This window comes from Anolis sagrei, chromosome 10 (genome assembly GCF_037176765.1).
Source record: "Anolis sagrei isolate rAnoSag1 chromosome 10, rAnoSag1.mat, whole genome shotgun sequence".
NCBI classification, from domain to species: Eukaryota; Metazoa; Chordata; class Lepidosauria; order Squamata; family Dactyloidae; genus Anolis; species Anolis sagrei.
Genome location: NC_090030.1, coordinates 10565484 through 10591817, shown reverse-complemented (window position 1 = coordinate 10591817; position 26334 = coordinate 10565484). Strand labels below are relative to the sequence as shown.

The following is a 26334-nucleotide window of genomic DNA, read 5'->3' as shown; positions in this document are numbered from 1 at the left end:
TCTTCTTTCCACCTCCTTCCTTCCATTCTCCTTTCCTCCCTTCTCTCTTCCCTCATCCTTTTCCCTTCTCTTTATTTTTCCCCCTTCTCTTGTTTTCCTCTTTCCTTCCTTCTTCCTCTTACTTCCACCTTCCTTTCCTCTCTTTCTTCTTCCTCTTTCTTCCCTCCCTCCCTTCTTCCTCTTTCCTTCTTTTTCCTCATCTCTTCCTCCCATTCTCCTTTCCCTGTATTCTTCCATCTTCCTTTCCTCCCTTCCTCTGTTTCTCCTTCCTTCCTTTCCCCTTCCTTTCTTGCTTATGTCCTCCTTTTTTTCCTTCTTTCCTCTCTTCTCCTTTCCTTTCTTCTTCCCTTCCTCCCTTTCCCCTCCTTCCTTTCTTTTTCCCCTTTCGCTCCCTTCCTTCTTCCTCTTACTTCCACCTCCCTTCCTTCTTCCTTTCCTCTCTCCCTTCTTCTTCTTCCTTTCCTACCTTCTCCCTTTCTTCCCTTCTTTCGTCCTCTTCCTCCCTCCCTCCTTCCTTTTCCTCATCTCTTCCTCCCATTCTCCTTTCCCTGTATTCTTCCATTTTCCTTTCCTCCCTTCCTCTGTTTCTCCTTCCTTCCTTTCTGGCTTGCGTCCCCCTTTTCTTCCTTCTTTCCTCCCTTCTCTTTTCCTTTCTTCTTTCCTCCCTTCCTTCCTTCCCTCCCACTCTCCTTTCCCCGTATCCGTCCTCCTTCCCTTCCTGTGATCGAGGGAAGAAGAGCCAGAGACAGAAGCCGTGCCGGGGTCGTGTTCCAGGTGCCCCCCCCCCCCACCCCCGTTGTGTTCTCTCCCGCTGCCTGGACGGGAAGAAGGGAGGGAGAGAGGGAGGCCGTCCCACCGGGGCCCCCTTCCGCCTCGCCCTGGGCCACGACATGCCTCCGCGGGGCCTCCTCCTCCTTCTCCTCCGTCGTGCCCTTTCAGATCGGGATGGGAGAGGGAGGCGAGAGAGGAGAGCAGAGGAGAGAGGAGATCCAGCCGAGGAAGGGAGGGGAAAGGGTCCCGACGGAGGGCGGAAGGAAGGAGAGAAGGAGCGAGCGGGGACGGAAAGGAAGCGAAGGAAGGAAGGCAGGTGCCGAGAGGAGGAGGAGGAGGAGAAGGGAGAGCAGCTCCAGGTCCCGAGAGAGGAAACAAGGAAGGAAACGAGGAAGGAAGGAAGGGAGGAAGGAAGGAAACAAGGAAGGAAACGAGGGAGGAAGGAAGGAAACAAGGGAGGGAGGGAGGAAGGAAACAAGGGAGGGAGGAAGGAAGGGAGGAAGGAAACAAGGGAGGGAGGAAGGAAGGAAACAAGGAAGGGAGGAAACAAGGGAGGGAGGAAGGAAGGAAACAAGGGAGGAAGGAAACAAGGGAGGGAGGAAGGAAACAAGGGAGGAAGGGAGGAAACGAGGAAGGAAGGAAACGAGGAAAGAAGGAAGGAAACAAGGGAGGGAGGAAGGAAACAAGGAAGGAAGGAAGGAAACAAGGGAGGGCGCCCCCTTTGGGAGCGGGCCAGCCTCTGCTCCTGCCTCCCTCTCTCTCTCCTTCCTCGCCCCCTCCCCCGCCCTAGCTTGGCTCCTCCCCCTCGCGGGCAGGGCGCTAAGCCCCGCCCCCTCTCCGGACTCCGCGCGAGGGAGGCCCCCCTCCCTCCTCCTCCTTCCTCTCTGTATTCGGGCAGGGCCGGCCGCGGTGCAGCCTGGGAGCCGCAGTCCGCAGGGCAGGGCTTTGCTCAGGGCCGTGCGGGCGGCCGGACTACACTTCCCGGCAGGCCCCGCGGCGGTGGCTCTTTTTCTCTCCTCACACACACACACACTCTCTCTCTTCTCCTCAGTCAGTCCTGCCGTCGCCGCTGCCTGCGCCGGACGCCAGACTTCTTCTCTCCTCCTCCTTCTTCGATACTTTCGGCCTGAAGGAGGGAGGACGAAGAGGAGGAGGAGGAGGAGGGACGGCGAGAAGGGAAACCGCCTGCCTGCTTTCCTGGCCGGAGCAGGTGCGTGTCCCTTCTTCCCCGTCTCCTTCTTCTTTTCCCCTCCGCTCGGCCTCCTCCTCCGCCGCCATCAGGGAGGGAGGGAGGGGCGGGCGTGGAGAGGGGTTTCCATGGAAACAGGGCCCTGGTCCCTTCTTCCTCTTCCGTCCGGCGGGAAAGGAAGGAAGGAAGCGAGCGAGCGAGGGGCGGCCTGACCTTTGCCCCCCCCTCTCTCTCTCCCCTCCCGGGCGAGGGAGCCCCCTCCTTCCTTCTCTCCCTCCCTCGCTCTCTCTCTCTCGCTCTTGGCTCCGCCCTTTCCTTTCGCAGCCTCGCCGACGGGGCGGACGGACGGACGACGGACCGAGGCAGGTCTCTCCCTCTCTCGGCGCCCCTTCCTCTCCCTTCTTCGGGCGCCCAAGCTCAAAGGGACGGCGGGAGGGAGGGAGGGTGCGTAAGGCAAGGGCAGGGCAAGGCAGGGACTCTCCGCGACTCTGTTTGGGGCCCTTCTTTCCTTCCTTCCTTCCCCACAAAGAAGGGCCGAGGAAGAGGAGGAGGGAGGGCCCCGTTGGTGGCCTCTTGTGTCCTGGGTGTGTTCTGACGGCGGGGAGGGGGCAGCGCCTTCCACCACGGCAAGGGGAAGCAGGGCAGGGCGGCCTGCTCTCCCCTCTCTCGTCTCTCTCCCCTTCCGTCCTACTTTTCCTTCTCCCCATTCCCCCCTCTCCCCTTCCTTCCTACTTCCTCTCTCCCCCTCTTCCCTGCCTTCCTACTTTCCACTCTCTCCCCTCTCTCCGTCCTTCCCACTTCTTTTCTCCCCCTTCCCCCTCTCTCCTTTCCCCTATCCCGTTCCTTCCTACTTCCTTTCTCCCCCTCCCCCTCTTTCCTTTCTCTTCCTCTTCCTTCCTTCCTACTTTCCGCTCTCTCCATCCTTCCCACTTCTTTTCTCCCCCTTCCCCCTCTCTCCTTTCCCCCCTCTTCCCTTCCTACTTGCCGCTCTCCTTTCCCTTCTCCCCTGTCTACCTACTTCCTTTCTCCCCTTCCCCCTGTTTCCTTTCTCCCCCTTTTTCCTTCCTACTTTCCACTCTCACCTTTCCCCTCTCCTTCCTTCCCACTTCTTTCCTCCCCCTTTCCCCATCCCCTTCCTTCCTACTTCCTTTCTCCCCCTTACCCCTTTCCATTCTCTCTTCCCTTCCTACTTTCTGCTCTCCTTTCCCTTCTCCCCTTCCTTCCTACTTCCTTTCTCTCCCTTCCCCTCTTTCCTTCCCCCCCTCTTCCCTTCCTTCCTACTTTCTGCTCCTTTCCCCTCTCCCCTTCCTTCCTACTTTCTGCTCTCTCCCCTTCCTTCCTTCTTCCTTTCTCTCCCTTCGCCCTCTTTCCTTTCTCTCCTCTTCCCTTCCTTCCTACTTTCTGCTCCTTTCCCCTCTCCCCTTTCTTCCTACTTTCTGCTCTCTCCTTTCCCCTCCCCTTCCTTCCTACTTCCTTTCTCTCCCTTCGCCCTCTTTCCTTTCTCCCCCTCTTCCCTTCCTACTTTCTGCTCCTTTCCCCTCTCCCCTTCCTTCCTACTTTCTGCTCTCTCCCCTTCCTTCCTTCTTCCTTTCTCTCCCTTCGCCCTCTTTCCTTTCTCCCCTCTTCCCTTCCTTCCTACTTTCTGCTCCTTTCCCCTCTCCCCTTCCTTCCTACTTCCTTTATCTCCCTTCCCTCTCTTTCCTTTCTCCCCCTCTTCCCTTTCTTCCTACTTTCCCTTCTCCCCTTCCTTCCTGCTTTTCCCTCTCCCCCTATTCCCCTTCTTTCCTACTTTCCCCTCTCTCCCTTTCCCCCTCTCTCCTTTCTCTTCTCCCCCCTCTTTGCATCCTTCCTGCATTTCCCTCTCCCCTTTCTCCCCTTCCTTCTGCTTTCTCCTCTCTCCCTTTCCCTGCTTTCCTTCCCCTCTCTCCTCTCTGATTTTTCCTTTCTCCCTTTCTTTCCTACTTTGCCCTCTCCCCTTTCCTTCTCTCCTCCCCCTCCCTTCCCTTCCTACTTTCCCCTCTTCCCATCCTTCTTTCACCTTTCCCCATTCCCATCTTTCCACCTACCCTTTCTCCCCTTCCTTCCTACTTTCCCTTCTTTTCCTCTCCCATTTCCCCTCTTTCCTTTCTCCCTTTCCTTCCTGCTCCCTTCTTTCTCCCCTTCCTTCCTACTTCCCTCCTCTCCCTTCTCCCCTTCTCCTGTCTCCTCTCTCTCCTTCTTTCCCCTCTCTTCCTCTCCCATTTCCCTCTCTCCTCTACAATTTTCTCTCTCTCGTTTATCCCCGTCCTACTTCCCCCCTCTCCCTTTCCCATTTCCCCTCTCTACTCTCAGATTTTTCCTCTCTCCTTTCTCCCCTTCCTTCCTGCTTTCCCCATCTCTCCCCTTCCTTCCCGATGTCAGAGCCCCTAGTGGCACAGTGGGTTAAACCCTTGTTCCGGCAGGACTGCTGACCGAAAGGTCGGTGGTTCAAATCCGGGGAGCGGGGTGAGCTCCCATCTGTCCGCTCCAGCTCCTCTTGGCGGGGACATGAAAGAAGCCTCCCACAGGATGATAAAACATCCAAGCGTCCCCTGGGCAACATCCTTGCAGATGGCCAGTTCTCTCTCACCAGAAGCGACTTGCAGTTTCTGAAAAAAAAATCCTTCCCGATTCCCCCTCTCTCCCTCACTCCTTCCTTCCTGGTTTCCCCTCTTCCCATCCTTCCTACTTCCCCCTCTCTCCTTTTTTTTCCTTTCACAACTGCGGCTGCAACGATGGTTTCCCTCCCCTTCCAAGCTGCAGGGAGCAAGGAGCGAGAGGGGGCCTTTTTGGCCAGGGGGAGAGAAAGAGGTCTGGGAAGTCAAGGAGGGATGCCTTCTCACAGCCATGAGGCTTAGCACGAAGCAGGAGCGAAAGGGAAAGAAGACCCCCTTTCTCTCCCCCCCCCTTTCTTGCCATGGTGGGCATCACATCATGCGCACACTTCTGTTGTTTGGTCGGAAGGAGCTCTCAATGGGGATTTCCTCCGCCAGGCCTTTGCCGTTGAATCTGGCTGGAAGTTGTTGTCGCCGGAGTTATTTCTGGTCTGGATCTGGCTCCGTTGTGCTCAAGCGCCGTGTGCATGTGCGTACGTACCGGGGAACTGTGCTTTTGTGTCCAAAAAGACTTGCGTCCTGCGTTCTTTCCGCCGGCCTCCAGATCGCACTCTTTGACATAGGAGTGGGAGTTTTTTTGTTCGGGTATTTAAAAATCCGGGCTTGTAAGAGTTGAGTCTTTCGAAGCCTTCTCTGTCAACTCCTCGTTTTTCTTCTTGCCAGTCCTTGTTGGGTCTTAATGCGCATGTTTCTGAATGAAAAACGGCACTAGCGGAGAGTGTGCTTTCTTTACCTTTTGGTAGACCCCCCCTTGAACATCTCTGGTAGCTGGATTTGCAACACAGTGAGGGGTTGGGGGATTCGTGTAAGAGATGGCTTTGTTGGCAGGTATGTGTAACACCTGGGATCTCAGGAGGCTGCAGGCGTGGGCCAACTTCGGCTCTCCCTCCAGGTGTTTTGGACTTCAACTCCTACAATTCCTAACAGCCGGTAGGAGTTTCCAACAGACCTCACAACCTCTGAGGATGCCAGCCTACGGCTGTTAGGAATTGTAGGAGTTGAAGTCCAAAACACCTGGAGGGAGAACCGAAGTTGAAGTTCTAGAAGCATTCTCTCCTGATGTTTTGCCTGCATCTATGGCAGGCATCCTCAGAGGTTGTGAGGTCTGTTGGAAACTAGGGAAAACGGGTTTATATATATTTTGGGGCTGTTTTTAAAGCTAATTAAAGTAGCCCCCCGCCCCAAACTAATATGACTATAACTTCCAATTAGTGTAGGATGATGGTCCCATACATCTGTAGGACTCCCAATTTGCATTAAAATACTGTTTTGATTAGGTTTTGAACTTTTTGCAGTTACATATTTGGTAATTTTTTGATTGAATCGGTGCAAAACTTGCAACAACATGATGTGTCCAGATAGCTTTTGTGCTGTAGCAGTAATGGGAATAATAATAATCTATATAAATAAAGATGTAATGTTCGTTTGTGGGATTAACAGGGTATTTAGGAGACTCCCCTTCCCACCCCCTATTATGCCATTTGCACTCTTTCTTTTTTATATATTTTATGTAAAAGTCACTAATTATCTATATAAATAAAATGTAATGTTCGTTTGTGGGATTAACAGAATTCAAAAACCACTGGACGAACTGACACTAAATTTGGACACAATACACCTATCAGGCCAACGAGTGACCATCACTCAAAAAATTGATTTTGTCATTTGGGAGTTGTAGTTACTGGGATTTATAGTTCACCTACAATCAAAGAGCATTCTGAACCCCACCAACGATGGAATTGAACCAAACTTGGCACACAGTTATCCCATGACCAACAGAAAATACTGGAAGGATTTGGTGAGCAGTGTCCTTTGGTTTTGGAGTTGTAGTTCACCTACATCCATTGATCACTGTGGACTCAAACAGTGATGGATCTGGACCAAACTCTACATGAATACTCAATATGCCCAAAAGCGAACACTGGTGGAGTTTGGAGAAAATAGATTCTTGACATTTGGGAGTTGTAGTTCCTGAGATTTATAGTTCACCTACAATCACAGACCATTCTGAACCCCACCAATGATAGAATTGGGCCAAACCTCCCACACAGAACCCCCATGTGGGCCACAGCAACGCGTGGCAGGGGACGGCTAGTAGTAGTAGTAGTAGTACTACTACTAATAATAATAATAATGTGAACCCTACCATTACAGTAGAGTCTCGCTTATCCTTAACTTGCTCCTCTTTTTGTCTCATTAGAGTTTTTGTTTTAAATATTTTATCCTGTACATGTGGCCCTCCCACTGTTACTGTGACTGTGTTTATTGTAATGTTATTTTGTTATTGTATTCATGTGTTTTTTTTCTTCTTAATGTAATTTTGATGATGTTGCTTGTTGTTTATGTTTTGGTTTTCTTTTGATGTAATTTGTTGTCTGTAAGCCGCTCCGAGTCCCCATTGGGGAGATGGTGGCGGGGTGTAAATAAAGATTATTATTATTATTATTATTATTATCATTATCCAGCCTTTGCTCATCCAACATTCTGCATTATCCAACACAGTCTGCCTCCGGATCCACAGCTGTTTCAATACATTGCAATGTTTTGGTGCTAAATTCATAAATACAGTAATTACTACGTAACATTTCTGTGTATTGAACTGCTTTTTCTGTGGATTTGTTGTAAAACATGATGTTTTGGTGCTTAATTTGTAAAACCCTAACCTAATTTATGTTTAATAGGCTTTTCCTTAATCCCTCCTTATTATCCAACATTTTTGCTTAGCCAATGTTCTCCCAGCCTGGTTATGTTGGATAAGCGAGACTCTACTTTATTTGTCTGTTATTGCTGTTATGGCTGGGACTGTTGGGAGTTGTAGTTCAGCAACATCCAAAGGGTTCCACAGTTCCTACTTCTGCATTGTAGTTTGTCTGTGCAAGACTATCTCAGAAGGATGTTTCTAAAAGATTGGAACCATGCAGACCTCCAGATGTTGCACAGCTGTATTTCCCAGCAGTCTTCACCATTACTGACCTAGGTGGCTAGGGCTTCTGGGAGTTGCAGTCTACATCAAAGACGCATGATTTTTGCCTTTATTCAAGCCATTTTTCCCCTCAAGCCTAGCCTTACTCTGCTGATACTATGGGAATGATAATATTGACACATCTCACATAATTATTGGAAGAAGTACTAATGCAAAATGCCTAATAATAATAATAATAATAATAATAATAATAATAGCAACTGTTTCTCAATCTTCCTAATGTCATGACCCCGTAATACAGTTCCTCATGTTGTTGTGACCCCCAACCATAAAATTATATTTGTTGCTACTTCACAACTGTCATTTTGCTACTGTTTTGAATCGTAATGTAAATATCTGATAGGCAGGGTGTATTTTCATTGACTGGACCAAATTGGACACAAATACCTGATACACTCCAATTTGAATACTCGTGGGGTTGGGCGGGGAGGTTGATTTGTCATTTGGGAGTTGTAGTTGTTGAGATTTATAGTTCACCTACAATCAAAGAGCATTCTGAACTGCACCAGTGATGGAACTGAAACTATCTTGCAACATACAACTCCCATGACCAACAGAAAATACTGGATGGGTTTGGTGGGCATTATTTTGGAGTTGTAGTTCACTTACTGTGGACTGAAACAATGATGGATCTGGACCAAACTTGGCACGAATACTCAATATGCCCAAATGTGAACAGTGGTGGAGTTTGAGGGAAATAGACCTTGACATTTGGGAGTTGTAGTTGCTGGGATTTATAGCTCATCTTCAATCAAAGAGCATTCTGAACCCCACCAATGATAGAATTGGTGGGGAGTTGTAGTTGCTGGGATGTATAATTCACCTCCAATCAAAGAGCATTCTGAATGCCACCAACGATAGAATTGGTGGGGAGTTGTAGTTGCTGGGATTTATAGTTCACCTTCAATCAAAGAGCATTCTGAACCCCACCAATGATAGAATTGGACCAAACTTCCCACACAGATCCCTCATGACCAGCAGAAAATACTTTTTTCTGGTGGTCTTTGGCGACCCCTCTAACACCCCACCCCCAGGGGTCCCGACCCCCAGGTTGAGAAATGCTGTTTTAGATACTTAATAACTGAGGAATACTGTTGTAAGAGCTGGTGAAGAGATGCTAGCATTTATTAATAGGCTAAAATGCAGTAGGAGGCCGTGACAGACTTTGTATTTCTAGGCGCAAAGATTACTGCAGATGCAGACTGTGGCCAGGAAATCAGAAGACGCTTCCTTCTTGGGAGGAGAGCAATGTCCAGTCTCGATAAAATAGTAAAGAGTAGAAACATCAGACTGGCAACAAAGATCCGCCTAGTCAAAGCCATGGTATTCCCTGTAGTAACCTACGGATGTGAGAGCTGGACCTTAGGGAAGGCTGAGCGAAGGAAGATAGACGCTTTTGAGCTGTGGTGTTGGAGGAAAGTGCTGAGAGTGCCTTGGACTGCGAGAAGATCCAACCAGTCCATCCTCCAGGAAATAAAGCCCGGCTGCTCACTGGAGGGAAGGATACTAGAGACAAAGTTGAAGTACTTTGGCCACATCATGAGGAGAAAGCAAAGCCTAGAGAAGACAATTATGCTGGGGGAAATGGAAGGAAAAAGGAAGAGGGGCCGACCAAGGGCAAGATGGATGGATGGCATCCTTGACGTGACTGGCTTGACCTTGAAGGAGCTGGGGGTGGTGACGTCCGACAGGGAGCACTGGCGTGGGCTGGTCCATGAGGTCACGAAGAGTCGGAGACGACTGAATGACTGAACAACAGCAAAATGCAGTAAACGTTGCACAATGGCGCATGACTGCCAAGCCATCCATGTGAGGGCTTCAAAAAAAACCTTGCAGGTACCGAACTTCGAGATCTTCCACACTGCCCCCAGGATCTGATTCCAGTTTATCTGTTTATCTCAGGTTATCTGGCAGTGGGGACTCCAATATTCCAGTTTAAAACATAATCTAGGATCAGATCCTGGGATAAAGGGCAGTGTGGAAGGGCCCTTAGAACGCAACTGCAGTTGAAACCGCCCATTCTGTTGATTAATGCTTCCATAAAGCAGACCAATGTATCCCTATTAATAGTTTTTTTTCCCTCTTTCATTATTGCGCAACGTTCGTAAACAAGGTACAAACTTTGCAGAATAGCTAGTCATCCCATTCCTTTGCTCAATGCTGGGCTCCACAATCCAGCCGAGAATCCACTCCAGGGAGACTTGTTGGGCATGAAACAAGATTCATGCAGAATTTTTTCCACTAAGGACGGGAATCCCAGTGTTCAGTTCTAAGTCCTAGTAAAGTTTGTTTCCTGATTTAAGAGTTTCGAATTCCTAAACATCAGTGCCAAAAAAACAAAACAAAAGCATAGTCCTGTGCATCATATTTCAGATGATTATGTACTAGGATGTCAATGTTGTAATTTCCCTGGCTATGCCATAAACGTACATGTCAAGCGTAGACTAAACATGACTAAGAACTCCATAGAGCAGTTTCTCAATGAAATAACTGCCTATGAAGGCTGAGAGATCTCCTTCCTGGGATGACACCTAGTTAATTCATTGTTGTTGTGTTTATATTCCCATTTGCCACAGAAGACTGTTCAAAGCAGGTCACAAACATTACAAAATACATTAGCTAGCTGAATTTGTCAAAGACTGTAGGGTTATTTAATTGTTGGTATTGACTATGTTTTCATCCTGCTTTTTCTGAAAGACCTTCGGGGCATTATAGATATGAATGATCCCAGGTATGCTGAGAGTTTCGGGAGGCAGGTTAGGCATGGAAAGAGGGTATTCGTTTGGGATCAACCAGTGTTTTTAGGGCTAATCTGAGATTTTCTCTCAGTCCTAAAAAAAAGTCTTACTGAACATGCTGTAATGTTGTTGGTGTCAGCTGAGTTCTATCTAGTGTTCAAATTTCAGGGGCCTTTTGTATTTTTTAAGGTAAAGGTTAAGTTTGGTCGAGTCCGACTCTGGAGGGTGATGCTTATCTCCATTTCTAACCCAAGGAGCTTGCGTTGTCCGTAGATGCCTCCAAGGTCATGTGGCCAACATGACTGCATGGAGCGCTGTTACCATCCTGTAGAAGCGGTACCTATTAATCTACTCACATTTGCATGTTTTGAATTGCTAGGTTGGCAGAAGCTGGGGCTAACAGTGGGAGCTCACTCTGCCCCCCAGATTTGAATTGGTCAGCAATTTCAGCAGCTCAGCAGTTTAGTATATGGTTAAAAATAAATCTATAATTGCACTATACTTATTGCAATGGATTTAGATATTTTTCCTTGAGGATGTGTACTTCTTTTATGAAGCTCTCATTACATCTCCCCCAACTCTAAAACACAGGTGGCAGAGTGGTAATTCTTAGTGGATTTTAATTGTATTATTTCAACATTTTAACTATTTATAATTATTGACTGTTTGTTTTATTATGTATATATTGAGGCATTGCTGCTGATTGGAAGCCGCCCTGAGACCCCCCCCCCCCGGGAGTTGAGAAGGGGCAGGATACAAATACTCAAAATAAATAGAGATTTTCAGATTTCCAACAACAACAATGTATTTATTATTATAAATACATTGTTGTTGTTGGGAATCTGAAAATCTCTGCTCACCTGGAAGAGGTGGGGGGACAGCATTGCTATTCAGAGTGCTGCTTGGAATGTGGTTGTGCAAGTGCCACAAACACATACTGCACACTTCCCAAATGTGGTGTCCTACAAGTGAGTTGGGCAATCGCTATCTGCCCAACCAGCGTGCCTGTGACCATGTTGGAACTGACTGGGGCTGATGGGAAATACAGTCCAATAAGGTCTAGTCCAGTTCTGCAGCTCTTTCTTTCTGCTTCTGTAGCTAAGGGACCATCCCAGTGTCTTGTCTTTGCAAAAGTAGACCTGTAGAGAGCCCACAAGAAGCTGGCTGCATGTTATGGCTTCGTGGTGAGGAAGAGCAAGGGGACATTTTGGGAATGGAAGGAGCTACCTACCACTCCCTTGTGTTCCTGTTTTTATGGCCCGCATGTCCCAGCCGGAAGTAGGAGATGCTGCCATTGGGATGGTCTGTCTCGTGAACCTTTGCTGAGGGCACTTTGACAGATTCCTTTGTGGACTTCTCTCCTTTCTTGGCACCTCCCTCCTGCCCAGAAGGAAACCCTGCACAGCCTCCTAGGGAACTTTCCCTTGTGTTATTCTCCTCCCTTCACACACACACACATACACTTCTGGATCTCTGAACTCCATTTTTCTGGTGGTTAGGGATTTCTTCCTCTCCCCCTTTCTCCCCTCTATTCCCAGGGAATGCCTCTGGCTCGCTTCCCACATCCTCCCTGGGAAGAAGGAGGAAAAAAAAAAGAATGCGTTCAACAATGTGCATTTCTGTTGCTGCATCCTTCAAGAGGCCTTCGCGCTGCCTCTGACCCTGTCTTTCCTAGCGCGTTTGGGAAATATATGGCGTCTCGCCCAGCGCTGGGCTTTCCTTTTGGGCCCCGGGGAATCCTGCCGTCGTTCATACTCTTGCTCTTCCTTTGGCAACCCCCTCCCCTTTTTCTCTCCTTCCCCCTCGGCCCCAAAGGTGTGTCTTTTTGGCTTTGTGGCTTTGCATATCCAAAAACGTTAGAGCAGCTTTCAAGCTGTAAGAAAGAGTGTTACATCTGCAAGCCCTCGTGAACCAGAAAAAAAAATCTTTGAATGCCTTGTACGGAGGAAAGTTCACACTTATACAGGAGTGGCAGGGATGGTCACTTGCTCAAAGGTGGGCTGGAGCGAAAGATCAGAGTCGCCCAGCAACTGAGTGAGCGATTCCGATCCTGAGGGGTTCGTTTCTCAGTTTCTGCGCTCTTACTGCATTGTACTGACTTCTGCTTTGAGTTCCGTCTCAGCATTGTACTTGTGCTTTCTACCGCTTATGAGATGCCATAGTATTCCCCCCTTTGGTTTGATCAGAATTCCCTGCCTCGCTTCGCAAAGTGGCTCAAGAGCAAAAAATTGACAGCCAATGTCTTGCAATTCTGTTCAGGGAGCCATGTTTTTTTCCCCCTTCAAATTTTTGCTGCCAGGCTTCACTGGAGTAGGAAGCTAGAGAAAACAGCACACACACACACAGACAGACAAAACACATCTATATAAATAAAAATGTAATGTTCCTATGTGGGATTAACATAACTCAAAAACCACTGGACGAATTGACACCAAATTTGGACACAATACACCTATCAGGCCAACGAGTGACCATCACTCATAACAACACTGAAAAACACAGCAGAAGGGACTTAAAAAGCCAAGCAACAAAAACATACATTACAACACATGCGCAAAATCACATATATACACAAACACACATATACACAAATACACAGACATATACACACATATATATACACACACAAAACATATATACACAGACTGGGCCACAGCAATACATAGCAGGGGATGGCTAGTATATATAAATAAAAATGTAATGTTTGTTTGTGGGATTAACATAATTCAAAAACCACTGGACGAATGGTCACCAAATCTGGACACAATACATCCATCAGGCCAACAAGTGACCATCCCTCATGAAAACACTGAAAGACACAGCGGAAGGGACTTAAAAAGCCAAAAAACAAAAAAAATACATTACAACGCACACATATATACGCAAACACACATATACATGTATATATACACACAAAACACATATACACAGACTGGGCCACAGAAAGCATGGCAGGGGACAGCTACTCTCTCTCTCTCTCTCTCTATATATATATATGTATATAGGGTCAGGAGCAACTTGAGAAACTGCAACTCGCTTTTGGTGTGAGACAGTTGGCCCTCTGCAAGGATGTTGTCCAGGGGATGCTTGGGTGTTTTACCATTCTGTGAGAGGCTTCTCTCATGTCCCTGCATGAAAAGCTGGGGTTGACAGACGGGAGGTCACCCCATCTCACAGATTTGAAGTCAAATGTGGTGTCCTACAAGTGATGTTTTGGAGTGTTACCATCCTTGTGGGAGACTTCTCTCATGTCCTCACATGGGGAGTTGGAGCTGACGGGGAGCTCATCTGCGTTCTCCATGTATTCAAACCTCCGAACTTATATATTGTAAAAAGTCCATCTCCTGGATTCCCACCCCTCATCCTAATTAAATTTTGGATTTTTCTACACTTCTCTCAGCATCTTAGGGGGGCAGGATGTCCATGCTCCACTGTCTGGCTGTACCATTTGCGTTTATGCCTTCGCTGTGCATCCAGACCATTCTTTGCACATAGCAGCATCTCATCTTAGCTTCCCTCCTTTCCTTTTTACTTGTCCAAACTGTCCCTTGGAAGCCCTGCATAAAAACAAATCGGCAGCCTGACTTTGATCTGGGCCTAATGCCATGTGGTTTGGTTTTTTGCAGGCGGAGCCCCTGGCTGGACCAGGCCTTTTTGGTGCTGAGCAGCTGTCATGATCTCTGCTGCACCGCTCTACAGCGGCGTGCACAACTGGACCGGCACTGAGCGGATTCGCATGTGCGGCCTCAACGAAGAGAGGTGAGATGTGGCGGAGAGGCTATGTTTGTAGCTGTGCTCACTAGTGTTTACTAGATTGTTTTCTGGTGCTGTTGTTAACTACTTCTAGGTTTGTACAGATAGAAAGCAGTATGGAAGTATTTCTAATAAAGTGATTATTGGGTACTTTCTGAAATGGAAATTGGGAGGGAGTATGCTCCATTTAAAAAAATACTCACGTTCTTTGCTCCAGTGATTTGAAATGAAGTCATTTGTTGGAACTTAAATGATGATTGCCATCTTAATTCTACTTTTCCTTTTCTTTTCTCAGGATTAGTTTGGTCTGTTGTTTATTTCTTTCTCTGACACTTGCACATATCCTGAGAACAGCCTCGTGAAATAGGCAAGGTTTAGTGGGACAGCCTATGGTCAGCAAGTGAGCCTCATAGGCCCATTCCACACTACCATATAATCCAGATTATCAAAACAGATAATCCACATTATCTGCTTTGAACTGGATTACATGAGTATACATTACCATATAATCAGGTTCCAAGCAGATCATCTGGATTTTATAGAAGGGGCCAACATTGATGGGGGATTGGAACTGGATCTCTCACTTCCTGGGCCCTTTCTACACAGCCATATAATCAAGATTATCCAGTTTGAACTGGATTATATGAGTCTACACTGCCATATAATCCCAAGCAGATAATCTGGATTTTATATGGCAATGTAGCAGGGACCAACATTGATGAGGGATTGGAACTGGATCTCTCACTTCCTGGGCCCCTTCTACACTACCATATAATCCACATTATCTGCTTTGAACTGGATTATATGAGTCTACACTGCCATATAATCCAGTTCCAAGCAGATAATCTGGATTTTATATGTCAGTGTAGAAGGGACCAACATTGATGAGGGATTGGAACTGGATCTCTCACTTCCTGGGCCCCTTCTACACTGCCATATAATCCAGATTATCCAGTTTGAACTGGATTATATGAGTTTACACTGCCATATAATCCAGTTCCAAGCACATAATCTGGATTTTATATGGCAGTGTAGAAGGGAACAACATTGATGGGGGATTGGAACCGGATGTCTCACTTCTACACTGCCACATAATCAAGATTATCTAGTTCCAAATTCCAAAAATGCCAGCTTTTAATACTGAAATTGTGCTAGGCCTTTGAAATAGCGAGAAATGTTGTTTTCGCTTGTAATCCTAAACCCAGGTGGGGGTGGAAGGTTAATTTCATGTACTTTGTACTCATGCCAGCTTCAAACTACTGATTTTGATTCCCATACTGTTATTTTTTGTTGTTGTTGATTGTTCTTCCAGCATGATCAAATTGATCGCAATACAAGGTTCCTGTTATATTGCTCCCAACTCTGTTTTCTGATTCTTCTTGACTTGTTTTCATGCACTTCACTGTTATCACAGATTTGAATGTAACACAAAGCTGCCCTTTCCTTGAGTGTTTGCCCCTTCTTGTGAAGCAGACTTCACCTGGTTTGCACATCTTTTAGGACAAGGCTTGGCAAGATATGGTCTGTGAACCATCTTTGGCCATCACAGATTTCTGCCCACTCTTAGTGAAGCCATGTTGGCAAGAAAGGCCAGAAGGCTATCCACAGACAGGATGGGAGTGCATATTTTGGGTTGGCAGTTCTAGCTCTATTTCTTTCTGGTTTTAGAGAATATTTGGGAGTCTCACTGTATCTCTCTTCTTTTTCTGTAACAGGAGAGCCCCACTTTCTAATGAAGAATCCAGCACCAGCAACTCCCAGCATCTGGGTTCCCCTGAATTCTGTGTCGGCAGCAGCTTTTCCAAGGTGAGGAAAGCCAGCAGTTGCAGCCCTAAGTTAACAAGTCTTGACTTTGTAGTAGTAATGTCAGGAATTCACTGGTGCAAAATGTGAGAATGACTATGACTTCAATGCCTTTTTAAAAAGGGCCTTAGACAAACCGTGGAGGACAAGCTGGTCCATCAATACTTGGGCTTTAGAAAAGTTAAGATGTTCGGATTGGACTGGATTGCAAATGCATGTCATGCTATGAGAGTTTCCAGCTATATGCCAAAAAAACTGTGAACTGCCCTGAGTTCCCTTTGGGGTTGAGAAGGGCGGTATCCAAATACTGCAAATAAAAAAGTAACTTTCCCAAGCTCTGATCAGTAGCTTGTCAGAAATATTCAAAATTAACTAGGTATTTTGAATTACAAAAATGTGAGTCAAGCACTGAAAGGGTTAAATGGATGAAATGGCTCAGCAAAAGCTGTAGTTCTATATAAGCAGGTGTGCCTGTAGCTTAGTAGGCCTTTGTGTTAGTTTTCCTCAGTGTGAGAGAGGCCTCAGTGTGTTAGTAGACCATGGTGTGAGTAGGCCATGTGTGGGAAGCTTCAGTGAGAGGAAGTTAAATGGATGTAATGGCTCAGCAAAAGCTGCAGTTCAATATACGTGGATGTGCCGGTAGCTTATGTAATGTAGCTTAGTATGCCTCAGTGTTAGTTGCCCTCAGTATGAAGAGGCTTTGGTTTGAGAGAGGCCTCAGTCTGAGAGAGGCCTCAGTGTTAGCAGGTTTCAGTATGAGTAGGCCTCAGAGTTAGAAGGCCTGGTGTGAAAAAGCTTTGGTGAGAGAGACCTTCAGTGTGAGAAGCTTTAGTGTGAAGTTCCTGTGTAACTTCATTAATAAGCCCACTCACCCAACATAGCTGTCTATTTTCTGTATCTTAGGATCGATCTACACTGCCATGTAATCTAGTTTCAGAATGCAGATTAACTCCATTGAACTAGATCATATGGCAGTGTTGATCTAACCTTAGTAGCAAGGTGTTTGCTTTGCATATACAATGTCTCTGGTTTATTCTCACCAGTTTAAATGTTAAGGTTGGAGCTCCAAAGCCCTTCCACCCCAACCAGATCTGGAACCCTTATGCCCAAGTTATCGAGTGTTCCCTTACTCTGTTCTGTGCTGTTGCAGGTGGAGCTCACAGCAGTTTCGGGTAGCGGCAGCAGCAGCAGCCAGGGATTTGAGGCTGAAGGCATCGTGGAGGAGCAATTTGGGCCCAAGCTTGAAGAGCAGTCCCGCGGAGCAGACTGTGCTAAGAAGGCCTTGAAGGGCAGCGATGCCAAGCCAGATGAAGTTCAAGAGGCTGAACCTGCAAAGCCGGAGAACAGCAGCCCAGACTGTATGTGGCCTTCTGCTAAGGAGGCGGCGGACGTTCCCCCCGCTTGCCCGAAGGCTCCGGAGAGCGAGCAGACGGGCAAAGAGAAGAGCAGCCCAGCCGTTGGCGTAATCCTGACTGCTTCCACTGCTGCCCCAACCGCCAGCAGCAGCGGCAACACCTTGGCCTCTGTCCCAGCCACCATCACCTTGAAAAGTGTCTGCTTCTCAGCATCTCAGGCCTCCGCTATGCAAAAAATGGCCCTTTCTTTCCCCCCGGGAGCAGTCCTCACCCCCAGCCAGCCTGTGGTTTACCTCCCACCACTTCCAAATACACTTGGGGTCTCCTCCACCCTCGCCTTGCCCGTCTTACCCTCCTTCCAGCAGGACGCTTGTCTTCCTGGTCTCCTTACCCCCTCCGAACTGCGTCCTTTTCCGTATGCCTTCTCTGTGTCCAGGCCCATGGCTGCCGATCCCAAAACAGTTTCTGTGGAGGCGAGTCAGTTGAGCTGCCCTTCGGCGTCGGGAGAGAATAGCACTCCTGCGCCCCCAGCCCCCTCCCTTCCCACCAATGGTTCGGATCTTTCTCCCAGCACTCCTGCTCTGGTGGTGTCATCCTGTGCCACGGCCATCCCCTTGTCGGGGGCCAACGCTGTGCTTGCCAGGGCCTCAGCCGCCCCGGAGCAACTTGCCTCAGGTTTGCTGGCCTCCATCTCCCCTCTGAAATCCCCTCCACAGCTGGAGCGTGAGATGGTGGCCTCCCCGGAATGCAGCGAGATGCCCCTCGACCTCTCCTCCAAGTCCAATCGGCAGAAACTCCCTCCCCCCAGCCAGCGCAAGACGCCCCCCATGCCTGTGCTGACCCCAGTGCACGCCAGCGGCAAAGCGCTCCTGGCCACGGCCCTCCCGAAATCCCAGCGGTTGGCTCAAGCTGTGGGAAACCCGGGCACCGCCTCGCCCTTTGTCATCTTCCCGGAGTTCCTGCGCAACGGGGAGCAGGGCCCCTGGGTGAAGAGCTCCACCACCCTCATCAGCGCCATCCCAGGCACCTACGTCGGGGTGGCCAACCCAGTGCCCGCCTCCGTCTTGCTGGGCAAGGATTCCGGTGGTGTCACCTTTAACAAGGACCCGCACCATCTTCCCAAGCAGGAAGTGATTTCCATTATTGATCAGGGGGAGCCTCGCAATATTGTGCCGCCGCCACCTGGGAAGAAGGGCACTGGAGAGGGGCAGCCGGATCCTCCAAAGCAGCCGCTCCCTAGCCGAGGCACTGCGGGGCCCGTCTTGCGCCCAGCCAAGGAGCTGCCCCTTTGGAGCCCCAGCCAGGGCAACCTTTTCTCTCGAAGTTCGGTCAAAGGGAGGCCTGCCACCCCTCATCTCCTGCCTGTCGGGTGGTCCCACTTCCAGCCAGGGCCTCTCCTTTCCATCGGTATCTCGGCAGCTGGGCAGCTGCCCCTGAACCCCGTTGGACTTACAAAGCCAGCCAGCGCTAGTGAGCCAGCCACCTTCCCTGCGGTCCAGCCTGCTGAGCCTGCGCAAGTGGTGCAGAAGCCCCCTGAAGCCCCCACTCAGGGCAAGGACTGCAAGGTGGCCTTGCCCAATGCAGCCAGCCCTTTGTGCGTCTCGCCGGCTCTTCAGACCAGCCTCCCAGATGCCCGGGGCTCTAAAGGCGTGGCCCCAAACTGTGAGTCTGAGAGAGCGGCATCCGACTCTGTCGCTGAAGCCGCCCCACAGGCTGAAGCACCCCAAGAAGGCTGCAGGCACAAACGCACCACGGACACTAAACCTAAGAATCAATTTCTGACTGCCTACTTGGCCCATGGCTTGCCCCTGGCCAACCAGCCAAATGTGCGAACCGCCTCCGAATCAGCACCCCCCGCTGAGAGCCAGCGCAAGGATCGGAGGTGCGAGCTCCCCCGGAGCCAGCCGAAAACAGAAACCTCTCCCTCGGTGTTTCAGGTAGACCTGAGCCGGGTAAAGAAGGAGCCGGTGGAGCCAGAAATCTCGTTTCCCTCCGGCACTTGCCTGCACTCTGGCGGCTCCCCACGAGACCCCCACGAGAAGGCAAAGGTCAAAGGGGTGGCCCACATCAAAGTGGAAGGCGGCTTCCCCTGCAAGCCCAACCGTCAGCACGAGGGACCGGACCGTCAGGCCCACAAGAAGTCAAAGTGCCGAATGGGCAACGAATCGGTGGCGTCCTGCAAGTCGGACAGCCAGAGCCAGCACAGCCGCAAGGTAAGGGACACAGCAGTTGCTGGAACAGCTTCAGAGTGGGATTGGGGACCCTCCGTCTGCACTAGTTCCTTGCTGAGTGATATCGCCGAGAGCAGTTGGAATAGAACTGACACCTGAAAGCAGATAAAAGGATTGATTCCTAGCAACTAATTGGGAATGCTGATCACTGTTCCTTGGTGGTTCTTTCAGCATTGCAAGCAAAGAGATTTTCTCATGGCCCTAATAGCAATATTTGGGAATATTTGGGGGTATACCTTACCTGATTGTGTCACAACTACCTCATGGCAAGTGCATGAGGCTACAGTTGTTATAACTGCTGTTTGTTAACGTTAGTATCATATTTGACTGTTTTTGATGTAGTTTTTGTCTTTTCTTGGGCACCTCCTGCTCATGAAACTAATCCATGGGAAATCTCTATGAAAAGGTGCCAAGTATGACATTTTTATTTGCATTTTCAAAATGCAGATTATTCCTCTATGCATTCTGGTCAGATTTAGGGGTAGTGTGTGAGCTGTGGAAATATAGAATTTATATCAGGGATCTCGTCCCTGCCAGCCGTACTTGTGATGATGGCAGGACTGAGAGCAGGACCTCTCCAGACGATCTTAAGGTCCTCACAGGTTTGTACAGGGAGATTTGTTTGGACAGGTAAGTTGGGCCAGAACCATTTAGGGTTTTATAGGGCTTTATAGTTGTATGCTCCCTGAGAGATGCTCCCGTTAGTAACCTGGCTGCCGTCAGTTGGACCAATTGAAACTTCCGGACGGTCTTCAAAGGCAACCCCACGTAGAGAGCATTGCAGTAGTCTATACGAGATGTAACAAGAGTGTGGACTACCATAGCCAAGTCAGACTTCCCAAGGTACGGGCGCAGCTGGCGCACAAGCTTTAACTGTGCGAATGCTCCCCTGGTCACCGCCGAGACCTGGGGTTCCAGGCTCAGCGATGAGTCCAGGATCATACCCAGACTGAGAACCTATGTCTTCAGGGGGAGTGTGACCCCATCCAACACAGGCTGTGACCCTATGCATCTCAGGCCTCCGCTATGCAAAAAATGGCAGGTGTTGTCTTGGAAGAGGAGTGCACGAGGCTCTCTTGCAGGTGTTGTCTTGAGTCCAAGAGGCTGTATTTTGAGATACCACACGCACCGAAAGGCACATAGTTGTATTTCATGTGCCACAAAGGGTTCTGATCCACTCTAGTGCTCACCACAGTCCCAGGTTGAGTCTCTGCCCTCTAGAAACCACAACCTGACCCCGAGGGCAGGCCTAGTTGCGACCATTTCCTAAAGCCGCACGTCGTATTGTGGGCAGATATCTCTTGAGCTGTCTTTTCCCCATGGCAGTGTGCCCAGCTCGCTAAGCTTTTGCCATATGAGGGTAATCCCTGCCTTTTGTGGTTGGGTGGTAGTCAGGGGAGGCCCCTTTTCAGGGTGTCCCTGTATTTTTCTTCTTATCTTGGGAAAGCCGAGCCTCTTTGCATGTTATATTTGCATGACAATAATGGTTGATGACAAAGAGCGTTATAATGCAATGTATTCTAGCGAACACCAGGTTGGGAAAAGGTATATTAAGCAGACTTTTTGTGAGTCTGATGAGTTCCCATTTAGTTTCAATTGCTGGTGTACTCTGGTATATTTATTTCCTGCACTTACTTGGCTTTGTGACTCCGGCCCAATTTACCTGTCCGAACGTATCCTCCCCTATGAGCCATCAAGATTGCTAAGATCGTCTGGAGGGGCCCTGCTCTCGATCCCACCGGCCTCACAGGCGCGGCTGGTGGGGACGAGAGACAGGGCCTTCTCGGTGGTGGCCCCTCGACTCTGGAACTCCCTTCTACTGGAGATCAGAACTGTCCCTTCGATCTTAACGTTCAGGAAACAGGTGAAAACCTGGCTTTTGGGATTGGCATTCAACGAATGAGCCATGATCCTGTGATATGGATGGATGGCGACGAATAATGACTTTAATGACGACTGACCACTGTAATCATATGAATGTATTTTTGCCATTTTAATTGTTTCAATGTTTTAGTGTGATTTAGAAATATGATGTTTTAATGACGGTCTGTAATATTGGAAACCGGCCCGAGTCCCTCGAATAGAGGTGAGAAGACCGGTATACAAAACTACCAAATAAATAAATAAATTAGGGAGTCGTGGGATAAATATGCAAAGTTTACAACAGGAATGGGCAAACTTTGGCCTTCCCGCCAGGTGTTTTGGACATCAACTCCCACCATTCCTGGCCTCAGGCCCCTTCCTTTCCCCCCTCAGCCGCTTAAGCGGCTGAGGGGGAAAAGGAAAGGGCCTGAGGCCAGGAATGGTGGGAGTTGAAGTCCAAAACACCTGGCGGGAAGGCCAAAGTTTGCCAATCCTTGGTCTAATGCGCTCACAGTTGTTGTGTGCTGTCCCCTCCCTTTGCAGTGGCGGAAGCACCATGGGGACCTCCATGAGACGAGCAAAAGGGAGGGCCGCTCGGGCTCCACAAAAGACCGGGGCAGTCTCCGCGCCAAGCGCAAGCGGCGGAAAACATCTCCAGGATATCGTTACGAAGAAGGTATTGAGCGACAGCTGGGGCCAGGGCTTCAGCCCCCTCCCCTTTCCCACGGGCCTCTTTGTGCCGACCGAATGGACACCTTCGGTAGATGTGAGCAGGGATCTTTTCCTTGCTTTCTCTGTCTTTTTTTGGGATCTTCATTACCAGCTCCAGAAACAGTCCTTGGCTGTGGACTGGGATCTTTTCACTTTCTTACTCAAGGCGTGTAAATTAAAAATAAACAAGAACCTTGTTCCTATGATGTTTTACAGGTCAAAATAAAAATGTGCAAGGAGCATTCTAGTCAGATTGCTCAGAATAGAAGCAAAGCCTTTTTCGGTTTTCTTGTACATCAGCTAATTATTATTATTATTATTATTATTATTATTATTATTATTGGTCGTGTCAGGAGCGACTTGAGAAACTGCAAGTCACTTCTGGTGTGAGAGAATTGGCCATCTGCAAGGACGTTGCCCAGGGGATGCCAGGATGTTTTGATGTGTTACCATCCTTGTGGGAGGCTTCTCTCATTTCCCCGCATGAGGAGCTGGAGCTGATAGAGGGAGCTCATCCGTGCTCTCCCCGGATTCGAACCTGTTACCTGTCAGTCTTCAGTCCTGCCAGCACAGGGTTTTAACCCACTGCGCCATCGGGGGCTCCTACATCATCTAATAATAATATAATAATATATTGTATATAAATATAATATTGATAATATTATAATGTAATAAAATATACTACTACTACTACTAATAATAATAATATGATATTATAATTATATATTTTATATTACATGTAATATTACTAATAATATTACGGTATAATGCTATGGTAATAATATAATATATTGTATTTACGTTTTACTTGTAAGCCGCTCTGAGCCCCCTTCGGTGTGAGAAGCAAAGCCTTTTTCAGTTTTCTTGTACATCAGCTAATAATAATATAATATATTGTATATACATATAATATTGATGATAATATAATATACTAAAATATACTACTACTACTACTACTACTACTAATAATAATAATAATAATAATATAATATTATAATTATATATTTTATATTACATGTAATATTACTAATAATATTACAGTATAATGCTATGGTAATAATATAATATATTGTATTTACATTTTACTTGTAAGCCGCTCTGAGCCCCCTTCGGGGTGAGAAGCAAAGCCTTTTTCAGTTTTCTTGTACATCAGCTAATAATAATATAATATATTGTATATACATATAACATTGATGATAATATAATGTAATAAAATATTATACTACTACTACTACTACTACTACTAATAATAATAATAATAATAATATGATATTATAATTATATATTTTGTATTACATGTAATATTACTAATAATATTACAGTATAATGCTATGGAAATAATATAATATATTGTATTTACATTTTACTTGTAAGCCGCTCTGAGCCCCCTTTAGGGTGAGAAGGGTGGAATATAAATGTTGTAAATAAATACATACATAAATAATAGCAGCAAAGCCCCCCAAATTACTGATTGGCACTTCTGCGGATGACTATAGCTTAATTTTCTGAGTGTTTAATGCCAGTTTTTAAAGGTATACTAAATGTTCGGTGCACTACGCCACTATTTAGTAGATTTTATTGCTTTGGTTTGTTTGTTTTTTTCTAGTTCTGAATTGATTTATAGGTAGCTTAGATTTTAATAGTTTTAAATATCTATACCTGCCCTGGGTTGTTATAAGTTTTTTTTGGCTATATAGCCATGTTCCAGAAGCATTATCTCCTGAAAAACTTAAAACAGCCCAGTGATTCCGGCCATGAAAGCCTTTGTCAACTGTGATAGTTCAAACTTCAACTCCCATGGGTCCATAGCATTGAGCCATTAGTTAAAATGGTGTCAAGCTGCATTTAATATCTATCAATACCTTGGATTGTTGTAAGTTTTTTGGGCTATATGGCCAGATTCTAGAAGCATTCTCTCCTGACGTTTCGCCTGCATCTATGGCAGACATCCTCAAAGGTTGTGAGATCCTCAAAATCTCTGGGGATGCCTGCCGTAGATGTGGGTGAAATGTCAGGAGAGAATGCTTCTGGAACCTTGCCATACAGCCCAAAAAATGTAGAGCAACCCAGTGATTCTGACCATGTAAGCCTTCAGCAATACATTATACTTGCCTTTTTATTATTCAGTTTAAGGGAGCATCTACACTGTTAATTTAAATGTAGTTTGACACCATTTTAACTAATGGCTCAAAGCAATGGACCCATGGAGTTGATGTTTGAACTATGAGAGTTGACGACGGCTTTCATGGCCGGAATCACTGGGTTGCTGTGAGTTTTCCAGGCTGTCTGGCCATGTTCTAGAAGCATGCTCTCCTGATGTTTCACCCACATCTATGGCAGACATTCTCTGAGGTTGTGAGGTCTGTTGGAAACTAAGCAAGTGAGGTTTATATATCTGTGGAATAATGTCCAGGATGGGAGAAACAGTTCTTGTCTGTTAGAGGCAAGTGTGAATGCTTCAATTGATTAGCACTGAATGGCATTGCAACTTCAAATACTGCCTGATTCCTTCTTGGGGAAATCTTTTGTTGGGAGGTGTTAAACAAATAAACAAATTCTGGCTACCAGTATTTTTTTAAAAAAACTTTAAAATCAGGATAGCAAATAAAGAACAACAGAGGAATTCCAGACATGAAACAATTAGGGCCAGCTAACACTTCCCAACAAAGGATTCCCCCAGGCAGGAATCAGCCAGGCCTTGAAGCTGCAAGGCTTTTCAATGCTAATCAAAGCGATTAATTGCCGCATTCACAAATTAAATGTGCTGTGCTTTGCAGAAATGTTTATTAGATGGCCTGCCAAGACTGGGAGCATACTTTAACTTGGGTTGTTGTAGGTTTCTATTGTCGAAGGCTTTCATGGCCGGAATCACTGGGTTGTTGCAGGTTTTTTCGGGCTATATGGCCACGTTCTAGAGGCATTCTCTCCTGACATTTCGCCTGCATCTATGGCAAGCATCCTCAGAGGTAGTGACCTCAGGCGAAACGTCAGGAGAAAATGCTGCTAGAATATGGCCATATAGCCCGAAAAAACCTACAACAACCCACTGTTGTAGGTTTTTCGGGCTGTATGGCCATGTTTTAGAAGCAGTTTCGCCTGCATCTGTGGCAAACCTTTCCCCCTTGCATTGAGGAGGAAAAGTTTGAGAACCACTTCCCTTTGGCTTTGACAGACTCACTGCTGGATACTTAAATTTTTCTTCTGGGAGCTGGAGTCTGTGCGAAACGATTTCCTGAGTCGATAGTTGTGTCTTTTGGGAGCTGGGTTTGGTTTTCAGAGATGTCTCACTCTGTTTCTTTGACCCATTCCCAGGTTACGCCGAGAAGAAGGCGAAGAACAATTTCCGGGACTTCATCCCGGTTGTGCTGAACAGCCGGACCCGCAGCCAGTCAGGTTAGTGGTTGAGCAAGTGGGATTCCTGGGCTGATCGAACCCCGAGCCTTCCCTTGAGTAAGTGTGTATATATATGCTCATTCTCTCATGCTTTTTCCTGCAGGGAGCATAGGGGGATCCTCAGGCAGTGTGTTAGGGGACTGTGATGCTGCCGGGCAGGAAATCATGCCCATGCTGGATGAGGAAGAAGAGGAAATGGAGGAGGAGGAAGACAGTGACGAGGACAGTGACGAGGAAGAGATAGGGCTCTCCTCCAAGCATCACCGACTGAGGAAGTCCCACCGCCTCTCTGCTCACCAGAGCTGCAGAGACAGGCAGCGGGACCGGTCGGAAAGGGGCTCCTTCCCCCTCAGCAAAAGCAGGGACTCTCTGTGGCAAGAAGACGCTGCGAGGCAACTGTGGGGCTGCAAAGAGGAGGAGGAAGAGGAGGAGGAGGAGGCCGGCCACGTCAAAAGGAAGAAAAGGCGGCGGCAGAAGAGCTGGAAGTACCAGACCGGAGAGTACTTGATCGAGCGGGAGAAAGAAGAGCACACCAGCTGCTGCCACAAGCGGCGGAAATCAAAAGCAGGTAACGAGAAGGGGAAGGCGGGGTGGAGCACGAGTCTTTTGGCTTAACCTCTGCACTGTTGATCTTTCTGGCAGCCTTCTTTCTATATCAGTGTTTCTCAACCTTCCCAATGCCGCGACCCCTTAATACATGTTGCGGTGACCCCCAACCATAAAATTATTTTTGTTGCTACTTCATAACTAATTTTGCTGCTGTTGTGAATCGTAATGTAAATATCTGATATGCAGGATGTATTTTCATTCACTGGACCCAATAATAATAATAATAATAATAATAATAATAATAATAATAAGTTCTATATCAGTGTTTCTCAACCTTCCCAATGCCGCGACCCCTTAATACA

At 47.5% G+C, this 26334-nt stretch overlaps 1 protein-coding gene across 2 annotated transcripts in view; it reads left to right on the top strand.

The window, feature by feature from the left end:
* Positions 1 to 26334, top strand: part of BCORL1 (BCL6 corepressor like 1) — a 63317-nt gene that overhangs the window by 20782 nt on the left and 16201 nt on the right. Inside the window, exons 1-7 of one of the 2 annotated variants that reach the window (XM_067471529.1) lie at positions 1694 to 1981; positions 13941 to 14073; positions 15783 to 15873; positions 17021 to 19438; positions 21863 to 21995; positions 25343 to 25423; positions 25527 to 25991. In XM_067471529.1, the coding sequence (XP_067327630.1) occupies positions 13988 to 14073; positions 15783 to 15873; positions 17021 to 19438; positions 21863 to 21995; positions 25343 to 25423; positions 25527 to 25991 (3274 nt within the window). In that variant the 5' untranslated portion in view covers positions 1694 to 1981; positions 13941 to 13987. Of the gene's footprint in view, positions 1 to 1693; positions 1982 to 13940; positions 14074 to 15782; positions 15874 to 17020; positions 19439 to 21862; positions 21996 to 25342; positions 25424 to 25526; positions 25992 to 26334 lie in introns of those variants that run through there. The other variant, XM_060756338.2, reaches the window with a different exon arrangement.